The 20,089-nt window shown below is 40.1% G+C and overlaps 1 protein-coding gene across 23 annotated transcripts in view; it reads left to right on the forward strand.

The window, feature by feature from the left end:
- ANK3 (ankyrin 3) overlaps nucleotides 1-20,089 on the forward strand; it is a 365,805-nt gene that overhangs the window by 293,144 nt on the left and 52,572 nt on the right. For 20 of the 23 annotated variants that reach the window (XM_064662384.1, XM_064662403.1, XM_064662386.1 and 17 more), the window contains 4 exons: nucleotides 1,583-1,685; nucleotides 7,391-7,497; nucleotides 14,696-14,920; nucleotides 18,019-18,173. In XM_064662384.1, coding sequence (XP_064518454.1) covers nucleotides 1,583-1,685; nucleotides 7,391-7,497; nucleotides 14,696-14,920; nucleotides 18,019-18,173 — 590 coding nt within the window. Of the gene's footprint in view, nucleotides 1-1,582; nucleotides 1,686-7,390; nucleotides 7,498-14,695; nucleotides 14,921-15,654; nucleotides 15,754-18,018; nucleotides 18,174-20,089 lie in introns of all 23 variants that reach the window. The other 3 variants (XM_064662397.1, XM_064662398.1, XM_064662399.1) reach the window with 1 other exon arrangement.

The following is a 20,089-nucleotide window of genomic DNA, read 5'->3' on the forward strand; positions in this document are numbered from 1 at the left end:
GCAGCCCTCTTCCTGCACGGAGCTGAATGCTCCCTGTGCAGGTGGCAGGGCAGAGTTTCACAGTCAAGATCTGTTAGTTAGATCTGAGGGTTCAACCCCACGTTTTCTTTGAGAGAAATCCAATATTCCCATGCTTCTGATTTTAGCAGTGCCATTACTATTTGTTGCTGCGTAGCTCATTTTTTTGCATTGCACATGTTATGCTCAGAGGAGACAAATACAGTGGTTTTCCTGTGAAGTATTTTATTTAGCAAAAAAAAAAGTATTCTGTGGATGTATCTTACTGCTGATTCTGAGTGTAACATTAAGAAATGAACACATTAAATATATTAGCCATCCAGCCATAACATCTTGCTTTTCCTGTCTGATTCTTTGCTTTCTATTTCTCCTGTTTCTTTTCCACTGTAAATTGCTTTAGTCCAAAAGTCAGGTAAGAAGGCATGGCATCGTGTTACATCTTTCTCATCTTTCTGCTGCTGCCATTGCTTATTTTCATTTTATTCAGCATTAGAAAGTGACATGCTTTTATTTTTGGGAGTAGGGGGTGGATTCAGCCTTAGAGAATATCCCTCTGTTATAACAAATATAACTTAATTTCTTTATGCCCTTTAACATGTAAAAGTCTGCTTAACATATGCCTACAGTGTGTAATTAAGATCCCAGTTCTGCTTCCAGCACAAGGAGGAACGTGTGCTAAGGGACTAGAAAAATTCAGTTAGCAACTACTAAATGCATGAAACACGTTGTAGAGTTTTGAGTCTGAAAAGTGTTGCTAGTTCAAAAGTGTAATATGTTGTTGGATGTTGCTTTGTATTAATTCACGTTTTTTACTACTTTATTTTTTGTCACGTAGCAAGCATGTCTAGGCCTGCAGCATGTTTTTAGCACATACCATAATGTACCTTCCAGGGTTAAATATAACACACTCCTACGTTGATTTAATTGCAACACATTCAGAGTGATCTTAGTTACTTCTAAATAGTTCACCATGAACAAAATAACCCCCAAAACATCAGAATCTGGATTTAATCATCAATAAGCTAATTTTTCGTTCATTTCAAAATTATTACCCTTTCTTTCTAACTAAAGGAATAACTGGGGTGTTTTTAACGATGTCAGAAGTGGTTCAGCCACAAAGAAGATGACAACACATAAAACTTTCTCTTAGTTAAACCTGCTTCAGCAAGCTGAGCTTTATGGGCGGGTGCTGTAACCTACCCACAGCTCCCATGGGACCTGCCCTCATGGGTCTCCTTCCAGGATTAGGGCATGAAGATATTTATCAAAGTTCATCTAAATACTTGAATACACTTTTCTAGATCTATTCTAAAGCCACAGCATTACTGCCAAAGCAGTAAACATCTGTTGAGATTTTGCTTATGTATATTGTAGGGAAGGGGATATTTAACTATAGTCAAATACTTTTTATTCCATTTTCCCCCTTGTATTTATTTCAGAGATTATGTGTATTTTGCCATCTTGTGCTATCCCTGGAAGTTGCATGTATTAATTTTTTTTATTTTTATTTTCTGTTCATCTCATTGTCACCTGCACTTTCTATGATAAATGGTAAATACAACAGCCTCCGCTCCTTCAGTTCGGATAGGTCCTACACGCTGAACAGGAGTTCTTATGCCCGGGACAGCATGATGATTGAAGAGCTGCTGGTACCAGCAAAGGACCAGGTATGTGCTGTGTTTCTGCCACCATGTAGTTTGGCTTCATATTTACAGCATATTTCAGCCCTCTGTGCCTCCAAAGACTATCCCTGCTCTCTTAGCCATTGAAAAGGGGGAAGAAGGGAGCTGTGAGAAAGAAACTGTGGGGGTTACCACTTTGTGATTTTGATCCTGCACGGGACAGGTGATGGGGTCCCAAACCAAATGAGTCTTTTAAGGGACTGGTTGTGTTTCTTAGAATGGGGTTGGTCATTTGCTGAAGTCACTGGGAGCATGTGTGACCTAATGCTACGTGTGTCTTTAGAGTGCTTTGATAAGCTGGGAGCAACGTGTTTTACACTGAGCAACCTTTGTACTGCGTAGACTGGGAATTACTATTGCCTGTTCTGTCCACGTGGAGGGGACTCCAATTCCTGTCCTTGTTTTTCCACCCTTGGGAACAATTTGGCCTTGCAAAGATTAAGTTGTTATACACTGGTCAGTTTATGTATATTTCAAATGCTTGTGCAATGACTAATACCATGAAAGCAGAATCTTTTGACCTGATTCTAGCATGGGAGGGTCTTTCCAAAAGCTAATGCTGGGGATGATGGCGTACTATATGCTTTGTTTGTGAGTTCCTCAGCATTTTCCTTGGTAGACTTGTTTCAGATTTTCAGACCTAACTGAATTACTCAAGAGTTTCTGGTTGCACTGAAGTCAGAGATCTGCTAGGAAGCGGAATAAAAGGCATATAAAAATCTTTATTTGGGAGTGATGAAAGGATTGTGTAGTGGAACTGTTGTTTATGTCCTGGAAGAGCATAAGGTGGATTGTAACAAAACTGAGGTTTTCTGCTGCTGTTTTCACAGAGGAGTGTTCCTGCACTGGGGGGTTATTGATCTCAGAGGATATTTTCATGAGGGAAAAGGTCGACAGAGCAGGACTTATGTATTTTAAACCTTGACTGTATTAGTCTGTAAATTCAAGTGTAATGTAAGTTACCCAATTTTACTACAGCTTTTACACGCAGTTTTGGTAGCATTATGAGAATGGCAGAAATTGGATTCTGTTTTAGCAACAAAATGTTTATTATTAGATTGTTACTTTCAAGTGAAATGCTGTAAACCACCAATAACCTTAATTTGCAACAGCCAGCTCAGGAGAGTTTCTAAAGCTTGCATTAGCAGTGATTTTGTGGTTTCGTTTGGTTTGAAGTCAGGAAACAAAATCTATAACTACTGGCACTGGGGACGAGAAATTATATGTCAGGGCTGAGAACCTAAAGTTGCTTTGACGCCTCCTAATCCTAAGACTTCATTAAGTGTTCTTGATATGATGGAAATTTCGGAGGAGAGGAAGACCCTTCAGTCTGAGAATATATTGCATTGTTTTATGATTCTGGCCATTTTTGTGATTACCACGAAAGTACCACTTATCTGTATGTGGAAGCGTTGCAGTGACACCTCACCAAGTACAGGAGCTCTGCTTCAGGGCAAACTTCATATTCTCTGGGAGCTGTCATGGACCTCTCTGCTTTCTGGAAGATCTTTTACAGTGCTGGCTCTTGAGCTGACAAGGCAACAGATTCTAGTGCTGGTGCTGAGCAGCAGTGTAGGCTGTTTCCATTGCATTTATAATCTCTGTGTTTTTGTGATTCCAGTTTTTGTCCTGCAATGATTGTGCAATTATTGCAGTTATTGCAGTTCAGCACTGGTCCGAATTTGTCATGTAAAATGAAGCCAGGCTGGAGACCTGGTTGTCAGTCTAGCTGGGAATGTTATTCTAATCTTAATACTTTAGATAAACTTTAAGTATCTTATGTCCAGGAGGGGATCAGGAACAGGAAAGGTTGTAGTGGGAAAAAAATACCAGTTCTGTCTTGAGAAGTTAGTAAAGCCATGATTCTCTGAAAAACAAGCAACATAAACCCAGCAAACTATCTTCATGAAAAAGGGAGCCCAGCTAAAAATTTCTGATATGGTTTCTGCAAACTTCAATGTCCTGACAAAAATATATCCATCTTCTGGAATTTCTGCTCTTCAGCCCAGCCCTAAATTTACAGCACTTTGGCAGAAGCAAGACTGCATTTGGGAGATGGAGAATGCCTCTACCTTTCCTTCTCATGCTTCTATACATTGACAGGGTTCTAGATAATCTCTGCTATGGTAGTAGAAAGGAGGGCAAGAAAACCTCCAACTTGTGTTCCACTAGTGGAATTCATAGGAACAAAGAACGCTGTGGGTCAAAACCAATGTCCTAAAAGTCCATCTGGAAACTGAGAGGAGTTAAAACTGTTTTGGGAATCACACTGCTTTGAAGCAGAGTGATCCATTGCCTATCTGCATATGCCATTTCCTCTGATTTTGTACATCTCAGACCTGTCTGGACTTTGCAAGAGCAAAGTCTCAGAGTAATGGGAATTGATTTTATCACAAATATCAGTATATAAAAGAGTAAGAAGCATTTGTCAACCTCTCGATCAGGTTAAAATAGAAGATCCCATGGTCACCTCTCCCCAGGATCACTGGGAGACTTAGGAGTGTGAAAAGAAACAAATGAGGAAGATTTGAAATCATTCTTTACTGAACCTCACTGCCAGCATAACACATCGAGTGTCAGAGAAGAGTTTCTAATAATTCCTTAGAAGTCATGATATTCTCCACTGTTTGCATTTGGTGGTTTATTGCTGACCCTGTTCAACAGGGAAGTCTGAATCCAGGCCACACTGTACCTCATAACCTGGCTGGGCAAAGTTAAAATTTCTGTGTCCTGGCATATTACCTTGGATGCAGCAACTCAGACTAAATCCAAATGACTTTCTCCATGGAATAATTTACATCAACCTCTGAATTTAATCAGCCAAAGGCAGGATGACTCGAGCTGTCCATTAAATAGCAGCTTGCTGAATCACTTCAGTCTGGATAAATTCATCTGGGAGGAAGCATAAATTCTTCTCTTTGCTGAACTCTGATATTACACAGCCTGGATATTCAGTTATGCAAGCAGCAGGATCCTTGCCAGCAGAGCCATCAGTATTTTTATACACACATTTGCATCTAAGGCTGCCACACCCTTTAGCAATGCATAGTTAATCTCCCTTGGTCCAGGGAGGGAACACTGGGACCTGACCCAGCACAGGATAAATCCTGTGATTTGTTGTCACTGACAGTGTACCATTTTCTGGACTGCTTATATTACAATTTAAGACAGGAAGATTTTTTTGCCTGCCTGGAAAATCCAGCACCTCAAGAGCCTGAAAAAATGAGAAGCACAGATGTGTGCTGTGTGTAAGATGCATGTGTCCTGCTATTAGCTTTTCCTACTCTGTTCCTCTGCCAAAATTATTGGCTGCAGGCTTTAGGTTTTTGCTTGCTCTAAATATGTCCAAAAGATCTGTTTGAGTGCACTTGGTCAGAAAGGAATGCTTTCAAACAGTTACCTGGTGTCCAGACCATATCTCAGGACAAAGAAAGCCCAAGGCAAACCTGCAGCACAACAGTGAGCATAGGAACACCTCTGTCTAGCAGAGGTTATTTTGGAGTGATGATATTTCCTTGGAACTTACATGGCCCTGTGTTTAGTTTTCTATGTCACACTGCTAAAGGAGCATTAGCATTTTTCATCTATAGGAAACCTGACCCCACGTTTATTTGTTGATGTGTAGTGATGTTTATTTGTTGGTGTTATGCATGCCGGGGCCTCAGTGCAGTAACACTGTTATACCCTAGCAGGCATTTCAGTGGCAAACACCAAATTGTGCTGTTCCTTTTGGCACATTGTTTTGTCCTACTTTTGATGATAACGTTGATCAGTGAGCAAGTAATAAGTTTATTTTTGTTTATCTAAATATTTACAATGCCTAAGACAAGCTGTCTGAATCTTACACTGTTTGGTATCAAAAATAATAATGTGCTTCAGTATGAGCTCTCACAAATCATTTGGAATAGCAGAAATCCACAGCATTTCTCAGGAAATGCAGGAGAATCTCTGGTGTCCTTTTGGAAAGACTTAGAAAACTGTCTTCATTAAACTAATGGTACTAATTAAATCCACTGTGGTTGCTTAATTGTCATTGCTTTAACAGCATTCATTTTATCTTTTTTTGTTTGATGGTGTATTTTGGTGTTTAACACATGCAAGTTTGCCCTTTATTGTTGTTGTCTGTGTTTGAACCATCAGGCCTCACATACATATATTACAGCACAAAGTTCAACAAAAGATCCTTAATAAAAGTGTTAAGGTATGGAAAGGAGGAGACATGGAGCCATGTGGCACCGTGTTTGATGGATGACAGAGCAAAGTTGTACCCTGCAAAGATTTCTATTGATTGGCAGTAAATTATAGTGTCAATGGTTTTTTGGAAGGAAACCTGGGATGCTCATCTCTAATAAAAGAGATGGCTAAAAAGTGAAGCTTTTTGGAAACCCCAGAGTGATGGGAGGGTTGCACATCCTGGCCAACAACACAGCACTATCTGCCTGCTTATCTTGTGGAAGCTTCTCAACAGAAGTATTTTTGTGTGTTTACGACTGACTCTGCCAGATTTACTACTAATGCTGATATTTCTGTTCGACATCGTGAATTTGCACTACCACTGTGTGTCAGCATATAAAAAAAACAGGCAGAAATAATAAAACTTCCCTGTGTAGAAGTGTATACTTGGCTCAGGTTTGACTTTAACCCATTTGATTTGAAAACAGCCCATGAGGTTTTAGTCTAAATAGACTTTGCTCTCTCTAGATGCATTTGCCTCTAAGCAGCCAACAACCTACTTATAGAAAACACTGACATCTTTAACACCACCCTGAGTGAAGATTGTGTGTTGCATGACAGCTTCCTGACTTACTTTTATGGATGTAATTTCTGATGGTGCTTCTTAAATTATGGAGAAGCTTTCATATCACCCTGGAAATAGGGGCAAACAGTGTTTGAAGATTGAATTTGTTTGATTTCGTAGGATGAAGGAAACAAAATAAAAAAAGGTGTATTTTACTAAAATGGCTTTGCTGCACAATAAGAGGAGTTTTAGGGTGAGAGCATGTTGCAGAGCACAGGATACAGGAGTGTGCATGTGTGTGTGTGTCTATGGGCAACAGCAAGAAACAAATTACACCTCAGTGTCTGTCAGGTGGGGTAGTTAATTATAGCACCAGTGTTCCAGTGCTTCACAGGCTTAAAGCTATTTTTGTAGAGATGAGTAGGGGCAGTGGCACTCCAGAAAACAGATCTCATGTTGGTTATATGTGTATGAAGACAAACTCCCCTCCCACTGGGAACTCGCTGGTGCATTCACAGCTTCAGTGAAACTCTCAGTGAAGTTATTCACAGGTTCTGCTTGAACAAGGATCTATCCAATGGCATCTTCTGAGGGGGAATATTGTACTGCCTGTCTGCATGGTGTATGATTGCAGTACAAATGGTAATATATTTTTCAATCTTTTTAACCTGGCACAGGTAAGTGAATACTGGAGAGACACGTTGTTGAAACCGAAGGAGGTGTGAAAAGTGGGCAAAAAGAATGTTTTAAAGAGACATAAGATGAGTTTATGTGTGTATTCCATGTTATTCTTACAGAATTTCCAGCATATATCATTTGTCAGCACTGCTATATGAAAAGGACTGGTCTAAATTTAATAGAATTATATTAACAAGCTTGTATTTAAGACAAGTGTTTTAATGTTAATTTTAAATTTAAATTTATCTTTTTTTTTTTTAATTTTGTTTTGAAGCACCTGACGTTTCAAAGGGAGTTTGATTCTGATTCTCTCAGGCACTATAGCTGGGCTGCAGACACCTTGGACAATGTTAACCTTGTTTCCAGTCCCATCCATTCTGGGTAGGTCACTTAACAGTTTTCTTTTATCTTTAGATGTGGAAGTGTATTGTTAGCTGAAGAATACAGCCTGCTGTGATGGCTGATAACATGCCTGTTCCTGCTCCACTCAAAGCCAGTGGCAAAATTCACACTGACTTCAAGGAGAGTGCTTAATAACAGGAGTCAGTCCAAATTCTTGCATATCAAACCAAAAACTTGCTTCTGCACTTAATTTTCTGAATGCCAAAACATTGTAATCCCACAGACTTCTCTTTAATTGTTCAGTTTTGCTTTTTCTGTTGCTTATGCTTTGCTTTAAGTGTCATAAGCTGATTTTGTTTGAATTGCATTAAGTTATTTGGAATATGAAATCAGAGATATAATGTTATACTTTCTGTTCCTTCACAGAGTAAAAAATGGGGAGATTTAATTTGACCTCTTATTTATACCTCCAAAGTCCTGCCCAGTCTCCAATATCTGTATTTTGATTTTAGTGGTACTATTTGTTTACTTATGAGTCATCACTGTAATTTAGATGCTTCTTGACAGTACCACATAGACTTGATTTAAATGCACTAGTAGTGATGTCTGAATGCATATTGTAAAAATTTACAAATGAATGTGTAAGGAATCTTTGCATATTTGATTGTCTGTTGTAAATATTTGTTGTTTAATTTTTTGAGATGGGGACATAAAATTCCATATCTTTTTTAATTTACTTCCCCATTTTGTGACTAATTCCATTCTTATCATAAAAATGAGTGCAGCGCATATCAAAATATTTCAGTTCCGATATAGCAGCAAGTCCCACAAATCTAAAGCAACAGTCCCACAATACACACCTGCTTCTGCTGAAGAGATCTATACAGTGGTGGATTTTTCGGTCCTTAGCTGCACTTTTGGTCAGTGCTAGCACTGAAATGTCAAGAATTGCAGTATAAAAAGCTGAAGTCTGTTGTTTATCACAGAACAATGTCAGCAAAGAACCTCAGAGAGCTGGCAGCCCACCCCTTTGCAGTACTGCAGGATAAAATGTAGGCAAGTAGTTCCTGAAATATGTTTAATGTCTTAATAATCACTAAAAATAAGAGATAGTCCACCAGGTTCAGGAGTTCACTATCTTTTGTTATAGTATTCTTTCCCTGACAGTCAACATTTCTTTGCCACAGATTAAGCCTATTTTCTGTCATATCCGTGGTGGTCATGGAGAACAATATCTTATTGGTCTTTTAGCAATTGTTTTCTATGTCAGAAGACATGTAGTCCTGTCTTTTAGACTCAAATGTCCCAGCTCCTCCCAGGTGGTGCTTCCCACATTTCAGCACATCCTTGCTGCTCTCCCCTTGGCTCTCTCAGGTCATTCATGACACTCCTAACACATTTAAGCAATCCCATAGTGAGATTTTGGTAACTGCAATTTTTGTTGGTGAATGTTTGTGATCTGCTAGAATTTCTTGGCTCTTTTCTGAAATTCTGCATTTTGGTTATTTGTTTCTGTTTGGTGCTTGTGTGTTTGACTTCTTCTCTCTGTTACTATTTACCTTTATGGTATTTGTTTGTTGGTTGCAGACCCTTTTTTCATTTTTGCAGTCTGATCCTGTATGCCAAAGACTTTTCAGACCTTCTTTCTGTGTCGATATCATGAATGAAAACCTTTCCGAGGACAGCAGAGTGAAATCTGCAGTTGAAGTTCCCTTTCAGTGTAACAGTAATGCACTGATGGTATCTCTTTTGAGGTAACTTTTCAGGTGATTGTCTGCTCACCTTATCTATTCTGAACCTGAAGTACCAAGACAGTACTTCCTTCCACGCATCAAAGAACGAAGTCAGGTTCATTTGACATTAATTACTCTTGCCACTGATACACTGGTTTTTATTTTGAGGACTGGTGGTAGGCAAGGTGTAATATCTTGATTAATTATCTTGATCCTTTAGGCCCTTATAGGTTGAGCATTAAATAATTTACTCCTGAATGTTTCTGGTAATTGAGATTAGATTGATTGGTCCAAAATTTTCTGGTTTCTTTTCATCCTGATACAAAATAGGTCTGATGTTTGAATCCTGCCGCTCCTCTGGGGCAGTACTTTCTGCCCTTAGGTCTTCAGCATGCTCACTAATGGTTCCAACCCTCCAAAACGTGTGTTCTGTGGACATGGGATTTTTCACATCAGCTCCTTCAGATCTGCTCCTTTGGTACATGAGTCCTTACTAGTGCAGAGGTGATCTTTGCTGCCCAGAGGGGAAGGGCTGCAGACCTGCAGCAGGGGAGCAAATTGTGGGGTTGCAGAGGAGGGAGAGGAGAGAGATTCTCCAAACAGGTATAAATCAAAATATTTTCCAAACAGGTACAGCTTTTCCAACCCGTATTTCTCATTTGACCTATCAAGTGCATCAGAAACGATGCTCTGATGATTCAGTTCCTTTGTTAAGAAAAAAAAAAACAACAACAAGCCTCAGTCTGTTTATTTTCTTTTTAGTTGTGGCCTCATAATATAATATGATACTGTTTGATTTTCTTTGTTATCTTCACCTAGAGGCAATCAGCAAATGTTCCCTTCTAATCTTCCAGTACCTCAGCACAGAATGCAGAGGATCATGACTTTTCACATCTCTTTTGTCAGTCTTTTTCTGAAAAGCAGCTTCTTTTCTGCTTGTTTGTGGTGCTTCATCCCCGTCTTTGTCCCCCACAGGTCTTTCTGTGGCCATGGCCAGGGGCACAGTGGCCGGGGTCACCTGCTGTCAGCAGCCCTTGTGCTCTGGGTGGCCCTGCAGGCAGGGTCTGACCCCTCTGCTCTTTGCCTACTTCATCCTCCCAGGGCTCCCAATGTGCCGTGCTGGGGAGCTCCTCTGCTCCCTCGGGTCCCGCTTTTACTCATTTACCCACTGTCAGAAGAGAGCACCAATATTTGTTCCCATTTCTTAACTGAGGCAGAAGGGGAATTTTGGGAGCTGGATGTGGAGAACCAGCAATGCATCAGTGAAAGCTGAAGAAAGAAGAAATTGTTGGCAGTAGTTTCGACTCTTCTGGTTTTTCCTTTTTTCAAGCCAAGATAATGTTTTATGTTTTCCTTCTTGAGCTCAGATAAGTTGTTTTGCCAGCATATATTTTGAACAGGGTCCATTGTAAGCAGTACATTGAAATGCGTCATGAATCTTGAGGCCTCTGGAAGGGTAGAGACCCTTCCCAAAATGACCTTCATTCAGCTCTCAGAGGTGAGCTTACTCCTGCAACTTTCCCAAAGTAAAAAGTGGGTGTGCTCTCTTCATGTTGCCTTTTTTAACTCCTTGGTTTTCTTATCTGAAAGAAGGAAATGAGTGTGTCACACTGCCTTCCATATTTAGAACCTCAGAAATACCGGATCCAGTCTTGCAAGGTGGAATACATCAAATTAATTACAGTTTACTCCAAGCAACCTCCTGTACACAAAGAAGAGCTTATTTTTGACAGCAGTGTAATGAATGGCATGGACTGATACTCCTTTCAAGTATCCTGCCATACATATGTTCATACATTATGCTTTGGAAAATGAACTGCTTTAGAAAAGTTCAAGAACTGATTTTCCATGGCACAGTGGAGCATGTTTGGGGAATTCAGTGAAGAAGTTGTATTACAATAAATTATCTGGTGACCTAAGTAAATTGTAAATGCTTTTCTCTTCTCTGTGAGCTTCTGCACTTTGCAGAGAAATTGTGGAGATGTGCTGACTAATTAAATCACCACTCCCTTTCAGTTTTTTTCCCATATGTAGCATATTTTAGATGACATATGTCATAATATGTGGAGCAAAAGCCAAATAATTTCTAAAGCTGGCCTTCAAATGTGTTGCTTTTGTTATTTTTCGATTGTTACTTTTTCTTTGCACTTATTATTGATATTTTCTGTTGCTTGCCTCTAATTATCTTACATTAATTTTCCCATTTGCTTTCTAAATTATTTTGCAGCTATTCCTCTCCACTCCCCCAGTATGATTCAAGGTGATAACTCTGTGCTTTCTGTGAATCCTCATTTTCTTTTCTTTTTTTTTTTTTTAACTTTTTTCCCACAGAGTGTGTGTAGATGTTTGTAGTGCATCCTCCCACATCCTCATATCCTCATCCCTTCCATGTATTCAAGTAGAAATGCTCATTAGCCTTTAGCGTTGTGTTTTAGAGATCATATTGTAGTTTCCATTATTAGTGCAACATTAATTTAGGTAAGCATCAGCTACTAATATTTTAGATAGAAAGTGCATGAAATACTGTTTGGAATTGTTGTTATTGTTTTAAATGGTAAATTACTAATTTGAAAACTAAACAAGGAAATAATTCATTAATATGCTGCTGACAATGATTATCTTTTTATATGGGAGCAATATGCATAAAGGGTGATCTACTACAGGTTTTGTCCTCACTGAAGGCTGCAGTGTGGTGGGGACACCAAAGCTGTGAGGGGCTGGTTGCTGCCATGGGGCACAGGCTCGTGTCAAGGGTTAATCTACCCTTGCTGTGAGCAGTGTGCAGTAGCAGTGCTAAGCTCCAGGTTGCCAAGCCTAGACTGACCTTAAAATCTACAGCCTAAACATACCTGTTAACTTGGGGACTGATTTTTATGGGTACCTAGCTTTAATTTCTATTGATTTTTTTTTTTTTAATTATTAATTTAAGTCAGTAGATTTAGCTGCCTAGAGATTTTTGACAATTCACACTGTCACACATCATTTAAATAGTTTGGATACAGAAGACAGCATCTTATCTGAGTGTAAGTTTTGGCATGTTTGCATTAGACGAAAACCTCCTTTTCATTATTAATTCTGAGATGCCCTAACAAGCCTGTAATCATGTACATGATAGGAAGCTCTCCAAAAATTCCTTTGTACTGAGCCATCAGGCCAAGGCCAACCTGGCCAAGCTCCCCAGGAGGCTCCTCCATGGTGCATGGACCAGATGTGACTCCCTGGAGCTGCTGCAGCATCAGCCCCAAGGGATGCTCCAACCAGGCATCCCCTACACTTCCATGTAGTCTGAAAAGGCCCCCTCTTCTCTGCAGACAGAAGCCATGCACATGACACGAGATTTTGCTGATTTTGGCACCAAAGCACCAATTGCAGCAGATTCCTTTCTGTGTTCTCTCTTCGATGACCAAGGGCTGTGGGTCCCTGCTTAATATTTTTCTTTGCTTCACAGTAAATTTAGATGGATTGCCTTGAGCTCTCTTCACAACTAGTCACGGGCTGGTTCCCTGCCAGCTCTGAAGACCCACCACTGGCCTGCCCTTCCACTTGCTCAGTGGCATCTGCCTGCTGCCATCAGCCTTTCACCATCCACCCTATGGATCAATGGCAGAGAGAAAAAGCACCATAACATATTGAGAGGCCAGTAGTACTCAGAGAGGGAACCAAAGGTCCAGGCTCTCTAGAGCTGTGTGTCTGCCTGATACAACCTTCTGTTAGCAAACAGAGAAGTGTTTCAGTAAACAGAGTTTACAGACACCTGAGATCTTGTGGTCTATAAATATTAAGATTATCATAACTTATAGAGTATATAATTTAAAGATCAAGCATATTGGTTTTGACACAGATCCAGTATTTACAGAAAGTGCTTGGTTAACCAAGATCCTGTCCCACTGAAACAATTCCTCTTATGAGGAACTGGGATGCCCTAGTGGCAACATTTGCAGTGTACAATGCGTTTATCTAGAAGAGAAATGTGGAATGTGGATACAACTTATCTGTATGAAAATGCTGTGAAATATCATGCTTCAGTATTGTAAAATGTCTGGGGCATAAGAAACAACAAATTGGGGTTAGAATCATCTTAGAGAGCTCCCCATCTTTACTGATGGATTTTGAGTTGAAGAAAGGCAATGTAGTAATTTCTTGATCTGGAATTCAGTAGGATAACATTTCTGTCCTACTTCATGTATTTACAGCTTGTGTCCCCACTTGTGCCTCTCCTGCAGACTGCTAAATGCCAAATTTTGATTATGCTCCTGCTTTGTGCAGATTTTCCCCACCCACATTGGCCAGATTTCTGAATGCAGCTTATTTGCAGGCTTGTCCAAGCTGCAACTTTTGATATCCTGCTGGTCTCGAAAGCAAATGTTACAGTCTTGCACAAATTTCCAATCGTACTTCAGAGCATTTGGGGGCTTTTTTAAAGAACCTTCACAACCCCCCTGGATACTGGCTCACACCCTTAGTTGAGTTTATTGTAGGGAACCAGGAAATTGAATGGATTCACCTGTTAGTCACGTGAGAGTTTAGTAAGAGCTGGAAGTTTTGGCAAAAGCCTTGAAAATAGTGAAACCATGAGACAGATGTGCATATCATACAGAAGGAACAAACAAAAACTGTATTGGCTTCAGGACTGAGTTGGTAACTCATGTCCCTCTTGATACCAGCCTGTTATTGCATCTTCTACCTGAAGCTATTCTAATATTAATTGCTAATATTAATTAGTCCCTTGCTAATAAAAAAGATTTTATTTAAAAATATACCACTCACCACTTAGAAATATAGTTTCTTACCCTTCTATTGTTAAATGGAAAATTATGCATTGGAATGACACTAGCAAATGGGAATTTTCTTTAATGTCTTTTTGCTAATGAGTATCATATTCAAAGAGATGTAGTGGCATGATTTCCTCCAAGAAGCAAACAGCCTAAAGGAAGTTACATACTTGATAGTTGTCACTCATGTTCCCCATCAGTGGAAGCCCTTAGTAGCCTGGACTAACTGTCGCCCTTGGTGACAGCACTTGCTCTGCCAGCACTCAGGAGTGTTTGCAGATGAGACTGTGAGGAGATTTTGAAGGCTGAGATCCCCCAAATAATAAGCATTTTTGATATTCCTTTTTCTACACTGTCTGGTTCCTTTCTGCATGTGAGGCTAATTACTTTCATTTGTGGACAGTAGAGCTAATGGTAACAGAGGGATGTTTTAAAATTCTAACAAGCCACTACTAATACACTACTTGTATACTCTTTTAATCCAAATTACTCAGTAGCACCTGGTCATTTCATCATCATGTTGCTAGACCTTTAGCAATTCCTGCTTTTGATAACCCATAGTTAACATGTAAGTATAAGCTTTAAAAGAATCTCCACGTTCTTTTTAGTTAAGCTGGGATCGGGAAGATGTTTCTAATAATGTTTTAAAGTCTGTGGCGGTTGACTTTTTTTTTGCTGATCTTCTGCTTGTTTTGTGACCGTTTTCGTTGACGTGTTCCCTTTTTCCTGCAGTTTCCTGGTTAGTTTTATGGTTGATGCACGTGGGGGTTCGATGAGGGGCAGTCGCCACCATGGAATGAGAATAATCATCCCACCGCGCAAATGTACGGCCCCGACCCGCATCACCTGCCGCTTGGTGAAGAGGCACAAACTGGCCAGCCCACCACCCATGGTTGAAGGAGAAGGATTGGCAAGTCGACTGGTAGAAATGGGGCCAGCAGGGGCACAGTTTTTAGGGTGAGTTGTTCTACAAGTTTAATTGTTTGCACTCATGTCGCATCTTTCATTTCCTTTATCCTATGGGTCTAAGTTAGTTAAACATTGACTCTACCTCATCTGAGCGTGTAACACAGGGAACTTAACTTAAAACATTAAAAAAATCCAACCTGCCTTCCATCCAGAAAGTACCCTTGTATTTTAAGGGGACTTTTGCCTCTGTGATGACTGCAGGATGGAGACGAAGGTAAGGAATGCCATGAAAAGGCCAGGGCCCGCCCCCATCTACTCATGCAACCTGCCTTGAAGTCAGGAGGAGTGACACACCTATAGCACAGGTTTTGACTCCCTTGCTTGTAGAGTATTTAGAGAAACAGCACTGTCACAAAGAAGTGTCCTGAAGACACCCACGAGGACTCAAATATTGAGCTGTGTTCGCAGTGTGTGCAGGGCTCCCTCTGGAGTTGCTGGGAGCTGCCTATCTCTGTGTTGTAGAGCAAAGCCACTTGGAGTGAGGGCAGAGCACTTACTGTAGAGTGGTAGTACAAATGGTATAAATGCTAGGGACTGACTTTTTAGAAGCTTAAAATAGGGGAAACAATCCACTATGATGTGGCCTTTTTTTTCCCTAATTATAAATTTTGTTCATTACCATGAATGGCACCCTGGTGTAAACTGCTGGTTCTGTCGGGAATGACAGCTTGTTCCTAATTTCCCCTTCTCGTTTCTCTTCCTGCTGCATGGATGTTATTCAGTAAACTGCATCTTCCTAAATCTCCTCCCCCTCTAAATGAGGGTGAGAGCATGGTTAGCCGAATCCTGCAGCTTGGTCCACAAGGAACAAAATTTATTGGGTAGGATACGTACGGAAAAGATACAGAATGTCTACAGTTTTTCTTTTGTTTCAAATTTTTTGTTATTCCCATTTTTATTTTTCTTTAAGTTCTCCAAAACTTTCAGTTGATTTATGTCACTGAAAGAGAATCATAGTGGCTTGATTTTAATATAGCTCTGCTACTACCTTGTGCTTATAGGCATGTAAAATTCACTGCCAGCATTCTGCTTTCATAACTTCTGTGCTTTTGTAATTTTTTAAATTTGAAGTGTTTCTACTGCATTAAATACATTTTAATACACAGTGACAGTCCTTTAAGTTCAACCCTGTGGTAGAGAAGGTATTTACAGGCCTTGAGTGAGTCTGTTTTGGGAAGAGCATTTGTAACATGTTACCACATAAAATCTACTATTCATGAAAGATTATTTAGAAAAAACGTTATTGAGTGAATTAATTTATTCAGCAAGGTTGGAGAAATACTAATATTTTCAACCTGCAAGAGGCATCTTGTTAAAATAAATTTATAAAGCCAAATATGCAATCCAAAGGAACTGCAGTGTATAGTCTAAATATGTAAGAATGTTTCCTTATGTTTTTGACTGTTGTTTTCAAACCATATTGTGAAATTTATTGCATTAGGTTTTCAAAATATTGCTGAGTGTTTGGTGTTCCAAACCTGTTCAATACCTTCTCACTGAGTATTCTCGTTAAATGTCATGCACAAAATTGTGTGGTTTCTAAATATTTACAGAGACAGTATCTGAAATATTACCCTGCAAAGATTGTACTACAGTGGTAGTTTTCAGTTTGTACTCTTTTTGAACTAGAGAGTAAATATCTTAAGCAATGTATTTGAATTTTTGGTATTTACTTGCTGTGCACAATGGGAGACAGCAGCTGCATCCCTATTTTTTGTTAAAGGACTTGAGATTAGAGTAGTAGCCTGGGTGTTCCTGAAAGCATCTAAAATATGTATTTATTAAACTCCTTCTCTATTTTCATGGGACAAAAAAAGAAAAAAGACTAACTCCTCTCCCTTGGTATTTAATGTGAAAACTGGACTTCCAGCTAGTTTATTATCCCTCATGATGGCTGTTGTGATTTCATGCTCAAGTGATCAGTTGGTTAATGCACCCAACACCGTGCAGGTGCACAGTACCACAGAAGTGCTGCTTACTTCTCCCATCATGCGATGCTGCTTTTAACAGAGTTATTGCAAAGCAGTTAAATCCTTTACAACCTCTGTAGGAAAATAATGATACTGTCTATTTAAATGTCTTAAAGCTGCATAATCCATAAATGTTCACTTACGGTGTGATTTCAGTCAGTTTGTCTTAGCATACTTTAAAATGCATATCCTGCCTGTGAAGTGTTTGGCAAAAGTGTCTGTTTTGTTGAGGAATGGCACATGAAGTGAATGGTGGTTTCTGTTGGTTGTTCATAAAAACTGTTCAGTAATGCACTTGCAGTCCTCTGTTGAAGGTACATTGTCTGGTGACATAGGTGTATTATTAACCACCTTATCATTCCCTTTCCTTCTCCCTAAAATGTTTGACAGTAACTAATTTAAATGTGGTTGTGATGTTGTTTAACCCAGAGAAATCCCTTCTGAAAGGACCTAAAGGTTCCCCAGTGATGTTTCCTGTGCAGAGGTTGCAGCTGTGATGCTGGGCATGAGAACCAGAGTGAAGCTAAAGAGAAACAGTCTCTTGTATTTCACAGGAGCTGCATCAACAGAGAGCCAGGGAGAGCTGTGAAAAGTTTGGGACTTAGTCTGAAGTTTAAAATCTGCACACATGCATGGTTCCTGCTCCAGTCAATGGCTGTTGCATGCATTTGGATAGCCAGACTGTTTCTGAAGTGACTTTGTGTCTTCAAACTCCCTGAGCCAAATCCGAATTTTGACTATGCTAATGCCAATTAAAAGTCAGCATTGCTGCGTGTGCTGGAGGCAGGTTGGATCACCTACATCCTGGGATAAATGAACAGGGAGAATTCTCCTTAGCAAAAGTTGTCAATTTTGTTTCTTTCCTGTAGCAGAACAAAAGATTTACACTAAAAATGAGCTATATATGTTAATATTTTCGAGTTATCTGTTAATTATAGTTTAAATGATAAAGGATTGTGCAGCTTTGGCAATTTTAAAATTTTTGGCAATTTTTTTACCATAACAGTGTTAACTATTTAAAATTACTATAGTTTTCTTAAGGTCTTAAGACCCGTATGAAATTAAGGGCAGTGGGGAAATACAGGGTTAAAAATAACATGATTGCTTTTTCTCTAGCCCTGTCATAGTGGAAATCCCTCATTTTGGATCAATGCGAGGAAAGGAAAGAGAACTAATCGTGCTTCGAAGTGAAAACGGTGAAACGTGGAAGGAGCACCAGTATGACAGCAAACACGAAGACTTGACTGAAATACTAAATGGCATGGATGAAGGTAAGTACTTCTCCAAGCTTTAGCAAGCCTTACCTTTGTGCAGGTTTGCTACCACCAGCTGACTAAAGCAACAGGAAGTAAAACAGTGCAGGGGATATCTGACTTTGGGGAATACAGTGTGTGTTCCATATTAAACTAGTGGAAAGGGTGTAAAGAGAAATTGTTCCGCAGTCGCCTGAAGACATCCTGAAATGAGTGGTAAGTGTTGGTCTGAAGTCTTGCCAAGTTGAAGCAAAGTTGCACAGTTGCTTTACAGCGTGAGTTTGAGAATAACACCCAGCTGGAGGTAAGTGTGTCTCAGCTGCTCAGGCAGGGCCACGAGAAGGTCATTCCAAACCAATGATGAAGTGTAAATATCAGCTATATTAGGCTTTTCCACAGATGCAGACCTCAGCCCATAGAGCATTCTTCTTTGAAATGGTGGTGTTAGAGATTGCCTCCCACAAATACTCAACCTGCCCTCCTGATGCCCATCTGGGAAGTCTGGCTCCCTTGTTTTGCTTGGATGTTGCTGTTTATGTGAGAGTCCCACAAGATGAGAGGACCCAGCTGTACACAATCCATCAGAAGATGCTGTGACAGATGGTCCCTGAAGACGTATCATGGGCAAAGCCAGGCTGGGGCTGCACTGATTCCTTGGCACCGCTGCTTTCTTTTCCTAGCAAGTATTTTGAAGTCCTGATAAACCGTTGCTTGAGCCTTTTGCATCTCGGTCTGAATGAAATAGCTTGAGGTTTGAACTTTGGTTTTCTCTTAAGGGTTTATCCTCAGGGTTTTCTCTGGATAACCTCCTACAGAAAGTCACAGTGTGGCGGGGTACAAGCTGCAGGGAAGTGCCTTCATTATCAGCAGAAGCGTGTGAAGGAAATGATCGGGCTGTGGATGACAGCTATGGGAGGTATTTGCAAGGAGGCTCTGCCTTTGATCTCCTCCTCTCCTTGTTTGAAGAGGGCAGCCCCAGCTGAAGGCATGCCTTGAGAATGGGGGGAGTGGTGCTGCTGTGAGGGTCTCCCTGGCCATCTGAAATTTAGCATTTTTACTGATTTTCTGGTCGTCTGGGGATGGGAACGGCAGGATAGGCTTGTGTAGTATTTACACTTCAAAGTACTTGAACTGTATCTCAGCTTGTAAAAACACAGAGCAACAGCAAAGATCTGCTTGTTACATGATGATCTATTGTAGCTATTTATTTCAAAATAGATATAATCAAAACAATCAAACAGGAGGGCAGAAACACTGCAAATGTTTTGTCAGTGGGTTTGGAAAAATAAAATAAACCTCATCACAGAAGGGTACCTAAAAGCAGTGGAACAGGTGAAAGAGTGAGCGCTGCCCAGGATAGTATGGCTTGGGGAGTTATAATTGCTTCAGGATTGAATGCAGTAGTTGCAGCCTTTCAGAAAGAAAAATCTCACCACTGCCCCTCCTTCATGAGATTGAAGTGATGATTTGGTATTTGGGCAGAGTAGTGGTGCCTTGTGGTGAGTTAGTGGTGGTGAGTTAGTGGTGAGTTAGTCAGCACTGATCAGGAGCTTGCTTATTTTCTTTTCAAAATGAGTTTGATTTGATTTTGGGACAGGAAATCTGGGCACAAAAATACTATTCTGAAGTGCTCCAACTTGCATCACTTATGAAAGACCTCTGGAGGTGCCATATGGATAAACTGACATTTTACAGAGAAGAGCTCAATAATTAAAACACTGAGAGGCGTGAAGTCCTCGGTACTTAGAGCCTAAAATAATAAACTTCACAATTTGTAGCCACAGTAAAACTTTCTGACCTGTTGAGGGTTTCAGGTGGCTCTTTCCTTCTGAGGAACTGCTGTTTGAGGTTAGCGGGTGTACGTGCAGCCAGTGAATCACAGAAAGTATGACGGACATTATTCCCTTAGAGCAAAAATATTTGGCGCCTTAAAA

This window comes from Pseudopipra pipra, chromosome 8, assembly GCF_036250125.1.
Source record: "Pseudopipra pipra isolate bDixPip1 chromosome 8, bDixPip1.hap1, whole genome shotgun sequence".
NCBI lineage: Eukaryota > Metazoa > Chordata > Aves > Passeriformes > Pipridae > Pseudopipra > Pseudopipra pipra.